The sequence below is a fragment of the Mustela nigripes genome, chromosome 1 (genome assembly GCF_022355385.1).
Source record: "Mustela nigripes isolate SB6536 chromosome 1, MUSNIG.SB6536, whole genome shotgun sequence".
NCBI classification, from domain to species: domain Eukaryota; kingdom Metazoa; phylum Chordata; class Mammalia; order Carnivora; family Mustelidae; genus Mustela; species Mustela nigripes.
In genome coordinates this window covers 94329234-94347209 of record NC_081557.1, presented here as the reverse complement: position 1 = coordinate 94347209, position 17976 = coordinate 94329234, and the positions used below count along the sequence as shown (strand labels likewise).

The following is a 17976-nucleotide window of genomic DNA, read 5'->3' as shown; positions in this document are numbered from 1 at the left end:
TTCAGTATCCAGGAGGCCTTGCCTAGAATTCTGTTGCCCCTTTAGGACAGCAGCCATGCAGAATTGCCTTACAGAATTTCTCTTGCCACTTGGAAATCATCTTGAGCTTGTCTTTAGCAGCAGAGACAAGAAAATGGGACTGCTTTCTCCAAATATTTTCAGATAACTTCATTGCACGGGATTTCCATGAATCAGAGGCCCTTATAACCATTAGGTGTCTTGACTTCCCATTTGTGAAGAGTAGCAGGACTCTGGTCAAGAAGTGTAGCTCCTTTTCATGGGCATTTCTAATTTTTATTCTTAAGTGGATGCCCAATTAGAAATAATTTGGTTGAATCAGTGGTTTATGGATTAGCCATAGTGCAGATTATCTCATGCTAATTGTGAGTTCAGAGCCAAACACAGGAACTGGCATGATAGCAAACACTTTATAAATGTTTTTAATTAAGTGAATGGATTTCAGAGGGGTCATCTGGCAAATAGAGTTTAACAATATACTAACTTGATTTATCACTACAGATTGTGGCAGGTGGACATTATTGGTGCCACGTGCAATTGTTGTATCCCAGGCATCAATGATACCCACATTGAGATCTTGAAAGATATCCTTAATGGCAAGATACTGGACATAACCATGAAAGTCCCTGAATCTTTCCACATCACCATGAATCTCCCTGATGTTTTCTGCCTTGATAATAACCATAGTGTCTGGGCTTCATAGAAGAAGGCATTGAACAGCCTTGTGGATACTGAGGGTCCTTTGGATAAAAACATCAATGGGGAAGGGTCTGAAATGCTGGCCCAGAGAAATAGCAATGACCGTGCTCTTTCCTCCTCCAGTTCTGTCAACGACTCGAGCTATATATTCAGTTTCTTTCACTGAATAGGTCAATGGTCCAATCAGAGAGTAGCCATGTTTTTGCCACTGGATGTTGATATTCTTGTCCAAGTCCACAGCAAGTTGGTGTTGAAGTCTTCCAGATTCATGCAGATCCACGGACTTCAGTGCTGATGACCAATAGGCAATCCCAAAATGAAACAAGTGAGAAATTACAAAGATGATAAGGACAGAAGAAAAGGTTTGGTGTTTATAACACGTCAGTCATGACTGATTACAGGCTTAAATGAAGGAATAGTTTTGAAACTTACTTGAACAATCCAAAGTATTCCACGGATAAGAAGTTATATAAGAAGTTCCCTTGTAGAATGATGTAGAAGCAAATTGCCTGGGGATGGTAAGCACTGATGTAACTTAAGTTTTATATATATAGAATATATATAAGTATATAAAATTCCAGTCTTAGGGAAACAGAGTATTTGGAGAAGTAGGTTTACTTGTGTGTGTGTGTGTGTGTGTGTGTGTGTGTGTGTGTGTGTGTGTTTTAATGCAAAGACATCAATTAGTACTTTCTCTATCCTCAAGCTTAATCTACAGCTCACAAGATGTACAAAACAATACCTAAAAAATTAACTACATCATGCTCCAATGAAGTTACGCCAGTGCTTACCATCCCCAGTCAGTTTGCTTTATGTGGTTCTACAAGAGAACATATGTAACTTCTTATCCATAGAACACACACAATTGTCATGTTGTAGAAGATCAAGAGATTAAATGACCTGCTCAGGGTTACACAGCTAGTGACAGATGCGGCACCTCAATTTGAAATTCCTCCCAATTCTTGTGAAAACTGTCTACCCAGTCTTAGAACCCATGAAAATAGGAGCCTAATATGAATAGAATAAAATGAAGTCCTTCCATTTTCCATCCTATAAATTAGGCCTTTATCAGACTACTGGGGCCAGCTGCTTTGTAGTCAGAACTTCTGAGGAAAATATGTAGAAAAGGATTAATAATGCTTTGTAACAAGTGCCATCTTTGAAGTAAAGGGCTATATTTAAAGTTTTCACCCACGGCGTTTGAAAATAAAGACACCGGAGCATTAGTTGAAGGAAAATGGCAGTATCATTGTCTTCATTCTGCTTCTAATTTACTTCAACTTCCTTTTCCAAAGCCTGCTATAAAATGTTACTTTTAACAAAATGTGCAACAGATATTTTGCTACAATTTAAAAGGTTAGACAAAGAGGGGGGTAATTCATTAAATTCTGTGCTTTTCATAACCTGAGAGATCCACTGTTACACGGAATGTGATGCTGAAGATTACCTCCAGATCCTGAGTTTTACTGATGAGGAAACTGAGGTCTGCAGGAGTTCAGAGGTCACAGTTTACAACTCTCCCCCTTTTGTTGCGAATTCTACCTATTGCTTGGAGCCAAGTTCCTACTGTTTTTCCCTTTTTATTGGGAGGACCTTCTAAGTTTGAGATCCCAAGAGTGGCAGCATGTCAGGCCATAACAGAACCACAGAAGGTGCACTGTCCCCAGGGAAGACAGACAAGACCCAGGACCCAGTAGGCAGGAAGTTAGCCAGGTAAGAGTGCTCAGATCTACCGGTGAATTCTGAATTATTATTGGTGCGTCCTTTGTTTAGTAGGTGGAGCAACTGGTCTAGGATTCTAGCCACTGGATTCCAACCCCAACTTGGACATGGGATACAGCTACAGTAGCTCTTGTTTACTGGACCCTATGTGTTTATGGGCCTTGCTTGTTAAGTATTTATAATCATTGTCTCATTTAGTCTTCATAACAACCACCAGATAATATTCTTGTGTAGCTGGATGAGGAAAATGAGGCACAAAAAATAAGTAACAAGTCAAAGGACATCGCTTCTAAGTGGCACAGTCTATGTATGATAGATAACACAGCCCATGCTTGTAAGTATTATTTCTAACTGATGCCAAGTCATCACCTTGCTCCTGGAGTCTCTCTTTTCATGTAACAACAATAGGGATGATAGCTTACACCAAAGAGGGCTTACCTCTGTAACAAACAATTCTAAAAGCATTGTATATATTACTTCATTTTACCAGGTGGGTACACTTAGCAGGTGGGTACTATTTTCACCTCCATTTTACAGATGAAGAAACTTAGAGGGACAACCCACACCCTTAAGTGTTATGCCAACTGTAGAAAATGGGCAATACAAGATCTTACATTGTTTTCAGCTCTGTCAATGACTTTCTGGACATGCTGGCTACATTCTGAGGTATGCATTGGGATAGGGATGGAATAAACCTTCTCTGCACATCCTCCATTCCAGTTAGATGAATGTATTCTTTTAAAGGTGGGATTCATTCCTGGGCTACAAGGATGATTCAACATTCGCAAATCAATCAGTGTGATAGAACAAATTAATATGAGAAGAGAGAAGAACCACATGGTCCTCTCAATTGATGCAGAAAAAGCATTTGACAAAATCCAGCATCCGTTCCTGATTAAAATGCTTCAAAGTATAGAGATAGAGGGAGCATTCCTGAACTTCATCAAATTGATCTATGAAAGACCCACAGCAAATATCATCCTCAATGGGAAAAATCTTGCAGCCTTCCCGTTGAGATCAGGAACAAGACAAGGATGCCCACTTTCACCACTCTTGTTCAACATAGTATTAGAAGTCCTAGCAACAGCAATCAGACAACAAAGAAAAATGAAAGGTATCCAAATTGGCAATGAAGAAGTCAAACTCTCTCTCTTCGCAGATGACATGATTCTTTATGTGGAAAACCCAAAAGACTCCACCCCCAAACTACTAGAACTCATACAGCAATTCAGCAACGTGGCAGGATACAAAGTCAATGTACAGAAATCAGTGGCTTTCTTATACACTAACAATGAAAATACAGAAAGGGAAATTAGAGAGTTGATTCCATTTACTATAGCACCAAGAACCATAAGATACCTGGGAATAAACCTAACCAAAGAGGTAAAGGATCTGTACTCAAGGAACTACAGAAAACTCATGAAAGAAATTGAAGAAGACACAAAAAGATGGAAGACCATCCCATGCTCTTGGGTCGGAAGAATAAACATTGTTAAAATGTCTCTACTGCCTAGAGCAATCTATACTTTTAATGCCATTCCGATCAAAATTCCACTGGTATTCTTCAAAGAGCTGGAACAAATAATCCAAAAATCTTTATGGAATCAGAAGAGACCCCGAATCGCTAAGGAAATATTGAAAAACAAAAATAAAACAAAAATAAAATCACTGGGTTTGGTGAAAAAATACTAAATACTGTTGTGCTAAAAATAAATAAATTTAATTTAAAAAAATTATTTAAAAAACCCCAAAACAAAAAGAAAATAAAATCATGTTACCTGATTTCAAGCTTTATTACAAAGCTGTGATCACCAAGACAGCATGGTACTGGCATAAAAACAGACACATAGATCAGTGGAACAGAGTAGAGAGCCCAGATATGGACCCTCAACTCTATGGTCAATTAATCTTCGACAGAACAGGAAAAAAATATACAGTGGAAAAAAGACAGTCTCTTCAATAAATTGTGCTGGGAAAACTGGACAGCTATATGTAGAAGAATGAAACTCGACCATTGACCATTTTCTTACACCGTACACAAAGATAAACTCAAAATGCATAAATGACCTCAACGTGAGACAGGAATCCATCCGAATCCTAGAGGAGAACATAGGCAGTAATCTCTTCGATATCAGCCACAGCAACTTCTTTCAAGATATGTCTCCAAAGGCAAAGGAAACAAAAGCGAAAATAAACTTTTGGGACTTCATCAAAATCAAAAGCTTCTGCACAGCAAAGGAAACAGTAAAAAAAAAAACAAAGAGGCAACCCACGGAATGGGGGAAGATATGTGCAAATGACAGCACGGACAAAAGGTTGATATCCAGGATCTATAATGAACTCCTCAAACGCAACACACACAAAACAGACAATCACATCAAAAAATGGGCGAAGATATGAACAGACACTTCTCCAACGAAGACATACAAATGGCTATCAGACATATGAAAAAATGTTCATCATCACTAGCCCTCAGGGAGATTCAAATTAAAACCACATTGAGATATCACCTTACACCAGTTAGAATGGCCAAAATTAACAAGACAGGAAACAACATGTGTTGGAGAGGATGTGGAGAAAGGGGAACCCTCTTCCACTGTTGGTGGAAATGCAAGTTGGTGCAGCCTCTTTGGAGAACAGTGTGGGGATTCCTCAAGAAATTAAAAATAGAACTTCCCTATGACCCTGCAATTGCACTACTGGGTATTTACCCCAAAGATACAGATGTCGTGAAAAGAAGGGCCATCTGTACCCCAATGTTTATAGCAGCAATTGCCACGGTCACCAGACTGTGGAAAGAACCAAGATGCCCTTCAACGGACAAATGGATAAGGAAGATGTGGTCCATACACACTATGGAGTATTATGCCTCCATCAGAAAGGTTGAATACCCAACTTTTGTAGCAACATGGACGGGACTGGAAGAGATTATGCTGAGTGAAATAAGTCAAGCAGAGAGAGTCAATTATCATATGGTTTCACTTATGTGTGGAGCATAACAAATAGCATTGAGGACATGGGGAGTTAGAGAGGAGAAGGGAGTTGGGGCAAATTGGAAGGGGAGGTGAATCATGAGAGACTATGGACTCTGAAAAACAATCTGAGGGGTTTGAAGTGGCGGGGGGGTGGGAGGTTGGGGTACCAGGTGGTGGGTATTATAGAGGGCACGGATTGCATGGAGCACTGGGTGTGGTGAAAAAAAAATGAATACTGTTTTTCTGAAAATAAATAAATTAATTAATTAAAAAAATAAAAATAAAAAAGAAAAACAATTATGTCTTGAAAAGTTGTGTTGTGGTTAAGAAATATGAAGAAGGCATATCCTACTGCTTCCTTGGAACAAAAAGTGAAATTTCTGAAAGGGATATATATAATAGCTTAGACTGAGGCATACTGTTGATACTGTTTTTGAAATATTCCATCCACTGGCGGATCATGAAATTGGCCATTAGATACATGAATTTTCTTCTTAGGCGTTCTTTCATTTTGATTGGAGTCAAACTACAGGAGACTGGATTCCATGTCTCTTTCCAAACATGTCCCCCAGGGATTCTAGATGCCATTCCAAACTTGCATTTCTTTTTCATTGGAACTGTTTTTCCTACCAAAAATAACAGCAAGAGAAGATCTAAAATATCACATATTCACCAGTAATTATTAAGAACCTACTATCATTTCTAAGTATTCTCTTAATAGGTCAGGAGGGAGGTGAAAAACCCTATTGAAGCATCATTCTCTTAATAAATAGTTATTTTTAGTAAAATCTTTCTGATATGAATTTTTTAAATAGTGCTCATTAAAGTTTATTATAGAGAACATGTTTTTTTTTTCTCCCTCCCCCCAAAAAGAACCCTCTGGGTAAAATTTAAATATTTGTTTGGCTTCCTCTGAAAGTAATCAGTTCTTGCATAGTAATAAAAATTCAATTATTTTATCATTTTAGCCCATTTTACCCTCAAGTTTCTCACACTTTGTCATAGTGTCATAAGTGACATCATCAAACTGGAAATTCTTTGAATAGAGGGTCCAGGATGGCAGCACAGGCACACCCTGAACTCATCCCCTTCCATGGATACACCAAGTCTACCACCACATTCACAGCAATTCCTTCTGAAGAACTGAGGGCTGGTTGAACAGCTACTTCACAATGAACAACAGAGGGACCACAAAGAGGAGGATAAAAAGATGATGGTAACCATAGGAGCCCTACCTCCAGTGTAGCAACTTGATTAGGGAGGGATATTAGACTTGCTTGTCCTGGGACATAGTAAAAAACAGCTATTTAAAAGGCAACTAGTGTTTAAGTAAAGGAAATCCACTCACTCATACTGAATCATTTGCCAAAAAAGTAGTGGAACTACTGAAACTCTTTTTGGGGTTGGAGATGGACAAGGAGTGTGTGTGTGTGTGTGTGTGTGCACTCCCCCTCCACTGTAATAGTCTGGATGGGAGCAGAGTCCAGGTGCTCTAGCCAGTTTATTAGGGCTGCCCTAGGAAGTGCCGGGCCTCTAGTTCACATCAGCTCCCACTGCCCCCAAAGGCACCACCCCATGCCAACAGTTTGTGCCCTCCCCAGCTCCATCTGTCCTGCCAGCAGGCCCCAGAATGGCAGGCCACGGGATTTCCCCAGGCCATGCCTGACCCAGCTACCCTGCCAAGGTGGCTCAGGCAGCCCTGGCATGGTTGACACCAGGAACCCACTGGCATGTACCCACTCCAGACTCAGCCATCTCACAAGGATGGACATAGCACGATCCCCTGACCCATGCCCACTCCAGGCCCAGCTATCTCATGAGGGTGGCCCCACCCCAGTAAAACCCTAGAGACCCCAGGCCCATGACTGGTCCTGCCCCAGTCATCCAGGTTTTGGCAACCTGGTGCCAAAACCACCAGGCACACAATTTACACAGAGAATGCTCCTACACAAGGCCACTCTTTCAAGACAGAGAGGGGTAACTATTCTGCTTAATTCATTAGAAAAAATAGCAAAACAAAACAAAACAAATCCCACAAAAAGTCAAGCAAAACAAGAAACAAAGAATTACGTTCCAGATTAAAAAAAAAAAAATTAAAACCCCAGAAAAACCCAAATGAAACAGAGATAAGTAATTGACCCGATAAAGTGTTCAAAGTAATGGTTATAAAGAGACTGACCAAAATGGGCAAATGGAGAACTTCAATAAAGAGTTAGAAAATGTAAAAATGAGCCAGCGCTAAAGAACACAAACTGAAATGAAAGTAAACTAGAGTAAACCAACAGTGGATTAGATGAAACACAGGAATGGAATCTTCTGGAAATGATAAAGTGTTTTCTTAAAACAGAAAATGAGAAATATACATATACATATTTATAGAATATATATATATATATATATATATATATAAAAGAAAAAGTTAATTGATAAAGGCAACTATGCAGTAAAGGCAGTAAATCAGCCACTTGAAGAACTAGTATGAAAGTTAAATACAAAAATAGGTTAGACTATGACCATAAAAACAGTTAAAGTTTACACAAAATAAAAAGACATAAAATAAGACATCAAAAAAATGGGCAGTGGGGGGAATAAAATTGTACTGTTTTACGATGCATTTAAACTTAATTGACTATCAGCTTAATACATATATGTGAATATATGAATCTTATGGTATCCATGAACAAAAATCTATAATAGATAAACAAAAGAGGAAAGAACCCAAATATAACTGTTAAGAAAATAAAAGGGAAGATAAGAACAGAAGAACCAGAAAACAATTAATAGAATAGCATTAAGTACATACATGTCTATAATTAATTTAAGTGGATTAAATGCTCTAATCAAAAGGAAAGAAAGAGAAAAGAATGCACATGTTACCAATATTAGAAATGAAAAAGGATCACTAAAGATTCTGTAGACATTAAAAGGGTGACAAGGCAATATTACAATAAAAGTGAATGCCAACAAATTTCAAAATTTAGAGGAGATAGATAAATGCATTGAAAAATACAACTTACAGAATTGATACAAGATGAAACAGAACATCTGAATAGGCATATTCATGGGAAATAAATTAAATATAATTAAAACTTCTCAGAAAGAAAAAAACAGACATAAGGTGGCAAAACAGATTAAAAAAGACTAAGACCGCCTGTATGCGGCCTACAAGAGACTCATTTCAGATCTAAAGACACACAGGCTGACAGTGAAGGAAAGCAAGATATTCCACGCAAATGAAAATTAAAAAGAAAGCTGGTACACAATATTTGTGTAGGACAAAATTGACTTTAAAACAGAAAAAGGCATCACATAATGATAAAGGGCTAAATCCAAGCAGGGGATATAATGTTTGTAGTATTTATGCAACCCAACATAGGAACACCTAAATACATAAAACAAATATTAACAGACACAGGAAATTGACAGTAGCACAATAATAGTAGAAGACTTAAATACCCCATGCTTCCATCAATGGTTACATCATCCAGATCCTTTTAATAAGGAAACACTGGCCTTAAATGTCACATTAGATCAAATAGACTTAACAGAGATCTATAGAAAGTTTCATTCAAAACCTTCAGAACACATATTTTTAAAGCGCATAGGGAACATTCTTTAGGATAGATCACGTGTTAGGCCACAAAACAAGTCTCATTAAATTCAAAAAGACTGAAATCTTACCAAGAATCTTTTCCAATCACAATGGCATGAAACTAGGAATCAATTACAAGAAGAACTGGAAAAACCATGAACACATGGAGACCAAACAGCAGGTTACTAAACAACTAATGGGTTAAAAAAAATCAGAGGAAGTAAAAAAATAAAAACACCTTGAAGCAAATGAAAACAGAACCACAACTCCCCCAAATCCATGGGACATGGCAAAAATAGTTCTAAGAGAAAGTTTGTAGTACTATAGCAAAAAATAAACCAAAAAAGTCCAAATAAACAGTCCAATTTTAAACCTAAAGAAACTAGAGAAAAAGAACAAAGCCCGAAGTTAGAAGAAGAAAAGACTTACTAAAGATCAGAGTGGAAAAAAAATGGAAGAGAACATGAAAAAAAAAAAAAATAGAAAAGCTCAATGAACTAAAAGTTGGTTGTTTGAAAAGGTAAACAGAATCAATTAACCACTATCCAGATTCATTAATGAAAATAAGAGAACACAAATAAAATTGGAAATGAAAAAGGAGGGGTGTTGGTGACAGTCAGTTAAGCGTCTACTTTTGGCTCAGGTCATGATCCCAGGCTCCTAGGATAGAGTCCCACATCTGGCTCCCTGCCAGAAGCCTTGCTTCTCCCTCTCACCTGCCCTTCCTCCTCATTCATTAGCTCTGTCCCTCTTTCTCTCAAATAAATAAAATCTTAAAAAAAAAAAGTGAAAACAGAGTGATCACAGATGATACTACATATGTAAAATATAAGAGATTATATGAAAAATTACAGGCCAAAAATTTGGAAAACCTAGAAGAAATAAACAGCTTCCCAACTCTGAATTATAAAGAAATAGAAAATCTGAAGAGTCCAATTACAAGGACTGAAAATGAATCAGTAACTCAAAACTTTTCAAAGAGCAAAAGTCCAGAACCAGACAGCTTCACAGGTGAATTCTAATAAATACCCAAAGAAAAGTTGATACCTAGTTTTCTCAAATTATTCTAAAAAAAATTATAAAGAAAGAATGCTTCCAAACTCATTTTGCAAGGCCAACACTACTGTGATACCAAAACTAGGCAAATACATCACACACACAAAATTATAGGTCAATATCTGTGATGAACTTAGATGAAAAAACCTTAACAAAATATTGACAAACCAAATTCAACAATACATTAAAAAGATCATATTTCAGGAATTTATTTATATATATATAAATATATATTTATATATATTTTATTTATATATATATTTATTTATATATATATATATATATATATAAATATATATTTATTTATATTTCAGGGATTTATTTCAGGAATGCAAGGAGGGTTCAGTACCTGCAAATCAATGTGATACATGTATTAGCAAATTAGGATACAAATCACATGATCACCTTAATAGATGCGGAGAATGAATATGACAACATTCAATACACATTTATAAGAACTCTTAAAAAATTGAATATTAAAAAAACATATGTCTACCCAAGAGACTCTTAAATGGCTGGTTAGAAACCTCTAGATGGTGATTTTTGGGTTTACAGTGATGTGGGAAGGAGATATGTGGGGAGGGAAACACCTAGGTGTAAATAGAGAGTTTGGACAGTTGAAGGTTATCGTGTTGAATAAGCAGTTAATCTGTTGCCCGATAAATAGATTAATGATGAATTACAGTTACTTAAACAGGTTTATGATACCCTAGTGATTCCAATCATTTATTTACTTGGGTAACTGATATCTTGGCTCACCACGGAGAAGACTGATGTGCAGAGATACCAATAGGGCAGATAACAATGAACAAGTCCACCAGAAGAAAGAAACCCTTGAATGAGTTTAGTACTAAGCACCACCCATCATCCCAGGGAGAACTTACTGTTGCATTTGGAGACATTAATGGCATTGTTGCATTGTTTTCCATAATCTCTACACCCACATTTGCTCTTAAAGAGACAGATACAAAAATTAATCTGCAGATGACCCCAAAGATCAGGAAACATTAACAGCCACATTACTTATTGCTTCAGTGATTTCTTAGTGCTAATAATTGGCTACTGTACCCATAATTTCAGGCCATTGATCACATTTTCCTTCCTTTGTTTATTAGTCCAGGGGTACAGATACCCAGAAGGGGTGCAAGGTAATCTATTGAGGCAAAGTAAGAATATATTCGAGCACGCACTTACATGTATGTTCCTCATTCCCTTTCAATTTTTATTTTGTTTACATATCTTTTTATTTCACTGATAAGGGTTAAATATCCAGAAAGACTGGGGACTAATGGAACATCAACACTGTCCAAATGAAAATGAATTTTTTTTTTCTAAAATGGCTCTTCATAGAGTCCCAAAATTGATATATTCAGAGCACTTTTCTTTGGATCAACATGGAGGCTAAATCATTGCCACATTTTCCCAGGTAGTCTCCCGAAATAATTATTTACCTTTTGAAGAGTCTCCCTTCTTGTCTGCTAAGATAAGAAACCTCCATGTTTTTGGAATGCATGTGAGTGAGTGCAGCACAGGGCATGTGCTGAGGTCTCACGCCATAGAAGGATTCTTGGTCTTGAGCACCCATGTACTCACAGATCTCAGTGCTAGAGTTTAAAACCAGGGCACAGTCAGTGTCAACATGGGAGATGCCACTGGCAAATTGGCCGGTGAACATCACCCTGTCGTAGCCTTGGTTACTTGCCCTCCAGAGAGCCGACATCCCTTCACTGGGGTGGATGAGTAGGGCAGAGAGACCCAGCCCTCCCAGAAGAGGGTGAAACTGACAAGTTAAGTGCCATTGTTGAAGTCTGTCACCTTTCCAGAAGCACCTGCCTTCAGGGCTGGGGAGGACATCCTGGCCCTCCGGAAGTGTCCGCCATATTCCTTCCTGTGATGCAAGTGGTCCCTCACCCCCAGCAGGATGTCTAGCTGATCCCCCCTGCAGTAGGCATGTTGAGGGTGGAGGATGGTGGTTGTGCCGTGTGTGGCACTGGTGGTGGTGCTCATGTGGGTGAAAGGTCTGGGTGGGATCAACTGGTCTAGTTTCTCTATGATTCTCTTAATTCTTAGCTCAGTCTCTGCTGATGAAACTACTGGATGCAGTGGTAATTCAGGACTTGAGGACTTCATGATAAAGTTCCAGTGATGAAGGGAAGGGGGACAGCTTAAATACCGTCCATATCTGAAATGATAATGAATACAATAAACATATAGAGAATGTTTTTATGTAATATGATTTTTGGTAGGCTAGCCAACTTTGATCTTTTATAGAATAATGGGACATAAAAAAATAAAATGATGCTGAGATTTTATCATCGTGTATGTTTCATGGGAAAAATAATTTTCTTTGAATTTGGTGGTGGAACTCCATTTTTCACTGGCTAATATATTTTGGGTTCTAGGATCTTCTTCCCTAAAATGATGGTAAAATAGACATTTGCTGGGCAGTTGTGAATACATGGAAAATGTTTTTTAACTGCATAGCGCACAACAAATGTTTATTGTCCTATAATGTCTTAATCTTAAAACTAGAATTCAGTCATTAAAAAAATCCCTAAGAAAATGTTTAAGATGCATGGGGCTTTGGGACACCTGGGTGGCTCTGTGGGTTAAGCCTCTGCCTTCGGCTCGGGTCATGATCTCAGGATCCTGGGATCAAATCCTGCATCGGGCTCCCTACTCAGCAGGGAGCCTGCTTACCCCTCTCCCTCTGCTGCTCCCCCAACTTGTGCTCTCTCTCCTTCTCTCACTCTCTGTCAAATAAATAAATTCTTATAAAAAATGCATGAGGCTTTTATGTAAAATACGATTTTTTCCATTTGATATTTTATATGTTGCTTAAACATTCTATGATATGTATCAGTATTTTTCAGATTGCTTTAGTTAACTTAGGAAATAATAAACATAGGTTTATAAAAATATTTATTTTCTAGGGGTGCCTGGGTGGCTCAATGGGTTAAAGCCTCTGCCTTCGGCTGAGATCATGGTCCCGGGGTCCTGGGATCGAGCCCCAACATCAGGCTCTCTGCTCAGCAGGGAGCCTGCTTCCTCCTCTCTCTGACTGCCTCTCTGCCTACTTGTAATCTCTGTCAAATAAATAAATAAAAATCTTTAAAAATATATTTATTTTCTAATAAAAAAAACACTGATTATTAAAAATTAGACAATGCCAAACTATATAGGCCAACAACTGATATGCCACTGTTAATATTTTTCTTTCATTCTCTACATGCCATTTCACATGATTGTGAATAAACTGAATATTACCAACGAATTTTGATATTTTAAAAATCAGTTGTTAGAAACCCCACCTTATGGGACATCTGGGTGGCTCAGTTGGTTAAGCTGCTGTCTTTGGCTCAGGTCATGATCCCAGAATCCTGGGATCAAGTCCTGCATCCGGCTCCTTGCTTGGCAGGGAGCCTGCTTCTCCCTCTGCCTCTGCCTGCCTCTCTGCCTGCTTGTCCGCTTGCGTTCTCTTTCTCTCTCTCTCTCTCTGACAAATAAATAAAATCTTAAAAAAAAAAAAAAAAGAAACCTCATCTATATCACTGGCTCACATAGTATTCCAGCCCATGGATACAGCTTAATATTTTACATATTTCCATCTTTTTGGACATTTATTGCATTCAACTTTTCTCTCACTTATACTTCAGTATAAACCTTTGTTATAAATCTTTGCAATCCAGGTTACTGGTCCAACGTGGTGACACTGTCAAAGGTCTTTTTCTTTTTTTAAATTTATTTGTAAGAGAGACAGAGAGCACGCATGCGCACGTGAACACAAGCAGAGGGAGTGACAGGGAGAGGGAGAAGCAGGTCCCCGTGCCCAGCAAGGAGCCGGATGCAGGGCTCCCTCCCAGGATCCTAGGATCATGACCTGAGCCGAAGGCTGATGCTTAGCCAACTAAGCCACCTAGGTGCCCCAACACTGTTAAGGGTCTTAATATACACTATGAAATTGTTTTCCAGAACAATTCTCCTGCTGATAACAATGATAAACTCTAAACCATAAAGAAAGAAAATCTCTGCAAGTGCTGGAAAGTGGCCACCACAAGCAGATGGACACTGGACAGAAGCTGAAACTTGGAGTAAAGAACAGCACCGGATTGTATTATGAGGGGCGCTATCTACCGTTCTTTAAGCAAAAGGGGGATTATACAAATAGAAACACAGATCTTCAGGAGAGAACGAACAACACCAGAAATGGTAACTATATGGATAAATACAAAATACTATGGACATTGGGGAGGGCACATGCTATGGTGAGTGCTGTGACTTATGTAAGCCTGATGTTTCACAGAACTGTACCCTGAAGCAAATAATACAGTATGTGTTAATAAAAAAAACTGTATGCTTGTGTCCTAAGTTCTCTAAAATACATGTAATTATTCTAAATAAGAACTGTAATTTTGTAATAATATGACAATGATGGCATAAAGAATGGCTTGGCAAATAGAAGTAAATGTTTGAAAGGTTATTACAGATCACACAAAGTAGCAGGATACTAACTATAAAAGAATATGCATTATAATCTCTAGAGGAACTACTTAAAAAAAAACCTTACAGCTGTAAAAAGAATAAAGAAACTAATAGGAAATTCTAAAAAAAAAATCTCAATTAATCCAAAAAGAGGAACAGAGAGGCCAAAGAGAAAACAAACAGCAAGCAGGTAAACCTACATCCATTCAATAATTTCACTAACAGTAAGTTGACTGGACATTCTAAGACAGATAAAAAAGCAAGACCCAACTAGCTGCTGTTTATCAAGAATGTAGTTTAAATATAAAGTTTTCTATACATTGAAAGTAAAGATGAAAACAACATGCCCTGTAAGCATGAAAAAGCTAATATTAATGTTAAAATAGACAAGACAATGTGTGTCACCAGACATAGACATGGACATTTCAAAGAGTGGTAAGAATCAATTTCTCAGAAAACATAGCATTATAAATGTGTATTGTGCCTACATGGACATATATTTTATGTGAAACAAAATTTGACAGAATTAAAGGGACAGAGAAATCCATAATAATAATTAAAAACTTAAAATCTGTCTCAGTAGTTGCGATAGGAACTTAAAACTTAAAGCTACTATCTCAGTAGTTGCTATTTAGATTAAAAAAATGAGTAATGACCTAGAGAATATGAACGTTATCATAGTAATTAATGTCTTAACCATCACAATGCACTACAAGGTATTTTTTAATTGCTACAACTTCACATGAAAATTTTAAGTGATATTTAGTATGATAGAGTATTACTCTGTGCAAAAAATGTTTTGGTAAAAAATAAGCAGGAAAACCTGATTCAAGATGAAGGGCGAAAGACATATTATAGCCTCAATTTCCCACTATCATGGGGGATATCCCACTCAATATCCCACTATCAATTTCTACATCATGACCTGAGCCAAAGGCAGAGGCTTTAACCCACTGAGCCACCCAGGTGCCCTAAGCACAAGACTCTTGATCTCAGGGTTATGAGTTTGAGCCCCACATTGGGCAGAATGATTACTTAAAAAAAAAAGGAAGGAAGGAAGGAAAGAAGGAAGGAAGGAAGGAAGAAAGAAAGAAAGAAAGAAAGATCGATCTGAAAAACAAAAGGCAGAGGAGCTTAGATCAAGGAAGAAAATCATGGCTCCAAATGCAGGTCAATGAGAATTCTGCAGAAGGTGGAAGCCATTCCAAGGAAGCAGTTTAATAATAAAATACCCAATTTAGGGGCATCTGGGTGGCTCAGTGGGTTAAAGCCTCTGCCTTCGACTCAGGTCATGATCTCAGGGACCTGGGATCGAGCCCCGCATCGGTTCTCTGCTCCGTGGAGAGCCAGCTTCCTCCTCTCTCTCTACCTGCCTCTCTGCCTATTTGTGATCTTTGTCTGTCAAATAAATAAATAAAATCTAAAAAAAAAAGATTTTATTTGTTTATTTGATAGAGAACACAAGTAGGCAGAGAGGCAGGCAGGGTCGGGGGGTAGGCAAGTGGGGCTCGATCCCAGGACCCTGAGATCATGACCTGAGTCGAAGGCAGAGGCTTTAATCCATGGAGCCACCCAGGCGCCCCTAAATAAAATCTTAAAAAGAAAAAAAAGATTTATGATCATGAGAAACAGTGTAAAACTGAGCTTGGAAGAGATTAAAGAGGTAATGACTAAATTCAGTGTGGGATCATGTCTTCGGTTCTGGAACAGAAAAAGGACATTAGTGGAAAAAACTGTGACATTCAAATAAAGTCTGTAGTTTAGCTAACAGTCACTAATGCACCAATGTTAATTTCTTGGTTCTGTACACTGTCCAATAATCATACAAGATGTTATTATGTGAAGCTGGCTGAAGACTATATAAGAACTCTCTATACTGCTTTTGAAAACCTTTCTATACTTATAAAATTATTTCAGATTAAAAAACTTAGGAGCGAATGGGTGGCTCAGTCAGTTAAGCATCTGTCTTTGGCTCAGGTCATGAACCCAGGGTCCTGGAAATGAGCCTGTGTTGGGCTCTCTGCTCAGTGGGGAGTCTGCTTCTGCCTCTGTCCCGCTCCCCACCCCTCATCCTCCGCCCCTTACCCTGGCTTGTGGGTGCTCTTTCTCTCTCAAATAAAATCTTTATAAATTTTTAAAAACTTTCTCAAATGGTAGAAATAATATATTTCTCCATGAAATGTTTCATTTTCCCTATATTGTCTACCAAATAATTCAGCAAATGATTTATGTCTATACAGAAGAGGTGCTATGACTTCCACTGTTTCATGTTGTCATCTATACCTGATAGAGTTCTAGGCTTTTCATCTTGCTTGGTATGTTTTTCATCTATGAATGTTGCACTATTTTTTTTTTTAAGATTTATTTATTTTTTGAGAGAGAGGGAAAAAGAACATGGGAAGGATGGGGAGAAGGGAAGGAGAGACAATCTCACCCAGACTTCATGTTGAGCATGAAAACTGACGTGGGGCTTGATCCCACCACCCAAGATCATGACCTGAGCCAAAATCAAGAGTCAGAGCCACCCAGCTGCCCCAGCATTTTTTTTTTTAAACATGTCTTTGTATATCTTATTTTCTGGGGGTAAATCCACTTTTAATGCTCCAAATTTTCAAAATTAGCTAAAATTAGCGATCCACTGTACCTTTCTGTTCCCATGTTGCTAAGACTCCATGCTCCTAGATTGAGGCTCCAAGATAGAATACTAACAGGATGCTGGTTCCTTTGTTTGATTCAACACCAGGTGTGCCACAGAAGGGAGAAGCTGGTATATTTAGATCTTAGTAAAAGCTGTAAGAAATCCTGAGGAAGTCCAAGATGATTGGATTCTGATGTCCCTGTTGGAGGTTAGCCTTTAGGAGGAGGAAGCCAAACCAGGGCAGGAGAAAGCTGGTAGTCAGGAACAGGGTAAAGATGGAGGCAAGCATTCTGGGTCCTTTTAATTTCCTTGCAGTGCCCTGGTTAGAACACTGCTACCTGGTGACTATAGGGGAGAGAATGGGCAGCACCATCTTTCAGGACCTACCTGGAGGCGGTGTAGCAGCATCCAGCCCTGCTACAGAAACCTGAGAGCAGGGAGGCGAAACCCGCAGGTGCAAATGAGTGAATTAGTCCTCAGCTTTAACTCCTGTCTTCTTGCTACCCATGGGAAGGCTACTGTCATTTTTTTCAAGATGGTACTTTATTGTGTGGGATTTCTCCATGCCTATAGCATGTTTAATATTCCCAACCCCTTGCCCCAAATGCTTTAGCAACAGTGTCATCACAGCAGCCGCCAAATTCCCTGCACATATTTCCCAACACCATTTTTGGTTGAGAAGCTGTGGTTTAGAGGATCGAGTCCCAAGAGGATGACAGCTCTTGGGACAAGCTGTACTTCGGGGGAGGCACAGAAAAGTCACTTGAGGTCAGTGTCACAGTGTGTGTGCATGA

General features: G+C 38.5%; 1 protein-coding gene across 1 annotated transcript; it reads right to left on the bottom strand.

The window, feature by feature from the left end:
- Positions 1 to 367: 367 nt before the first annotated feature.
- Positions 368 to 17590, bottom strand: NXPE4 (neurexophilin and PC-esterase domain family member 4). Its single transcript, XM_059405284.1, is given in 8 exon segments — positions 368 to 1008; positions 5834 to 6040; positions 10947 to 10980; positions 10983 to 11013; positions 11514 to 11808; positions 11811 to 12222; positions 12224 to 12244; positions 17570 to 17590. Coding segments are annotated over 8 exon segments (1662 nt in total).
- Between the last annotated feature and the right edge of the window lie 386 nt (positions 17591 to 17976).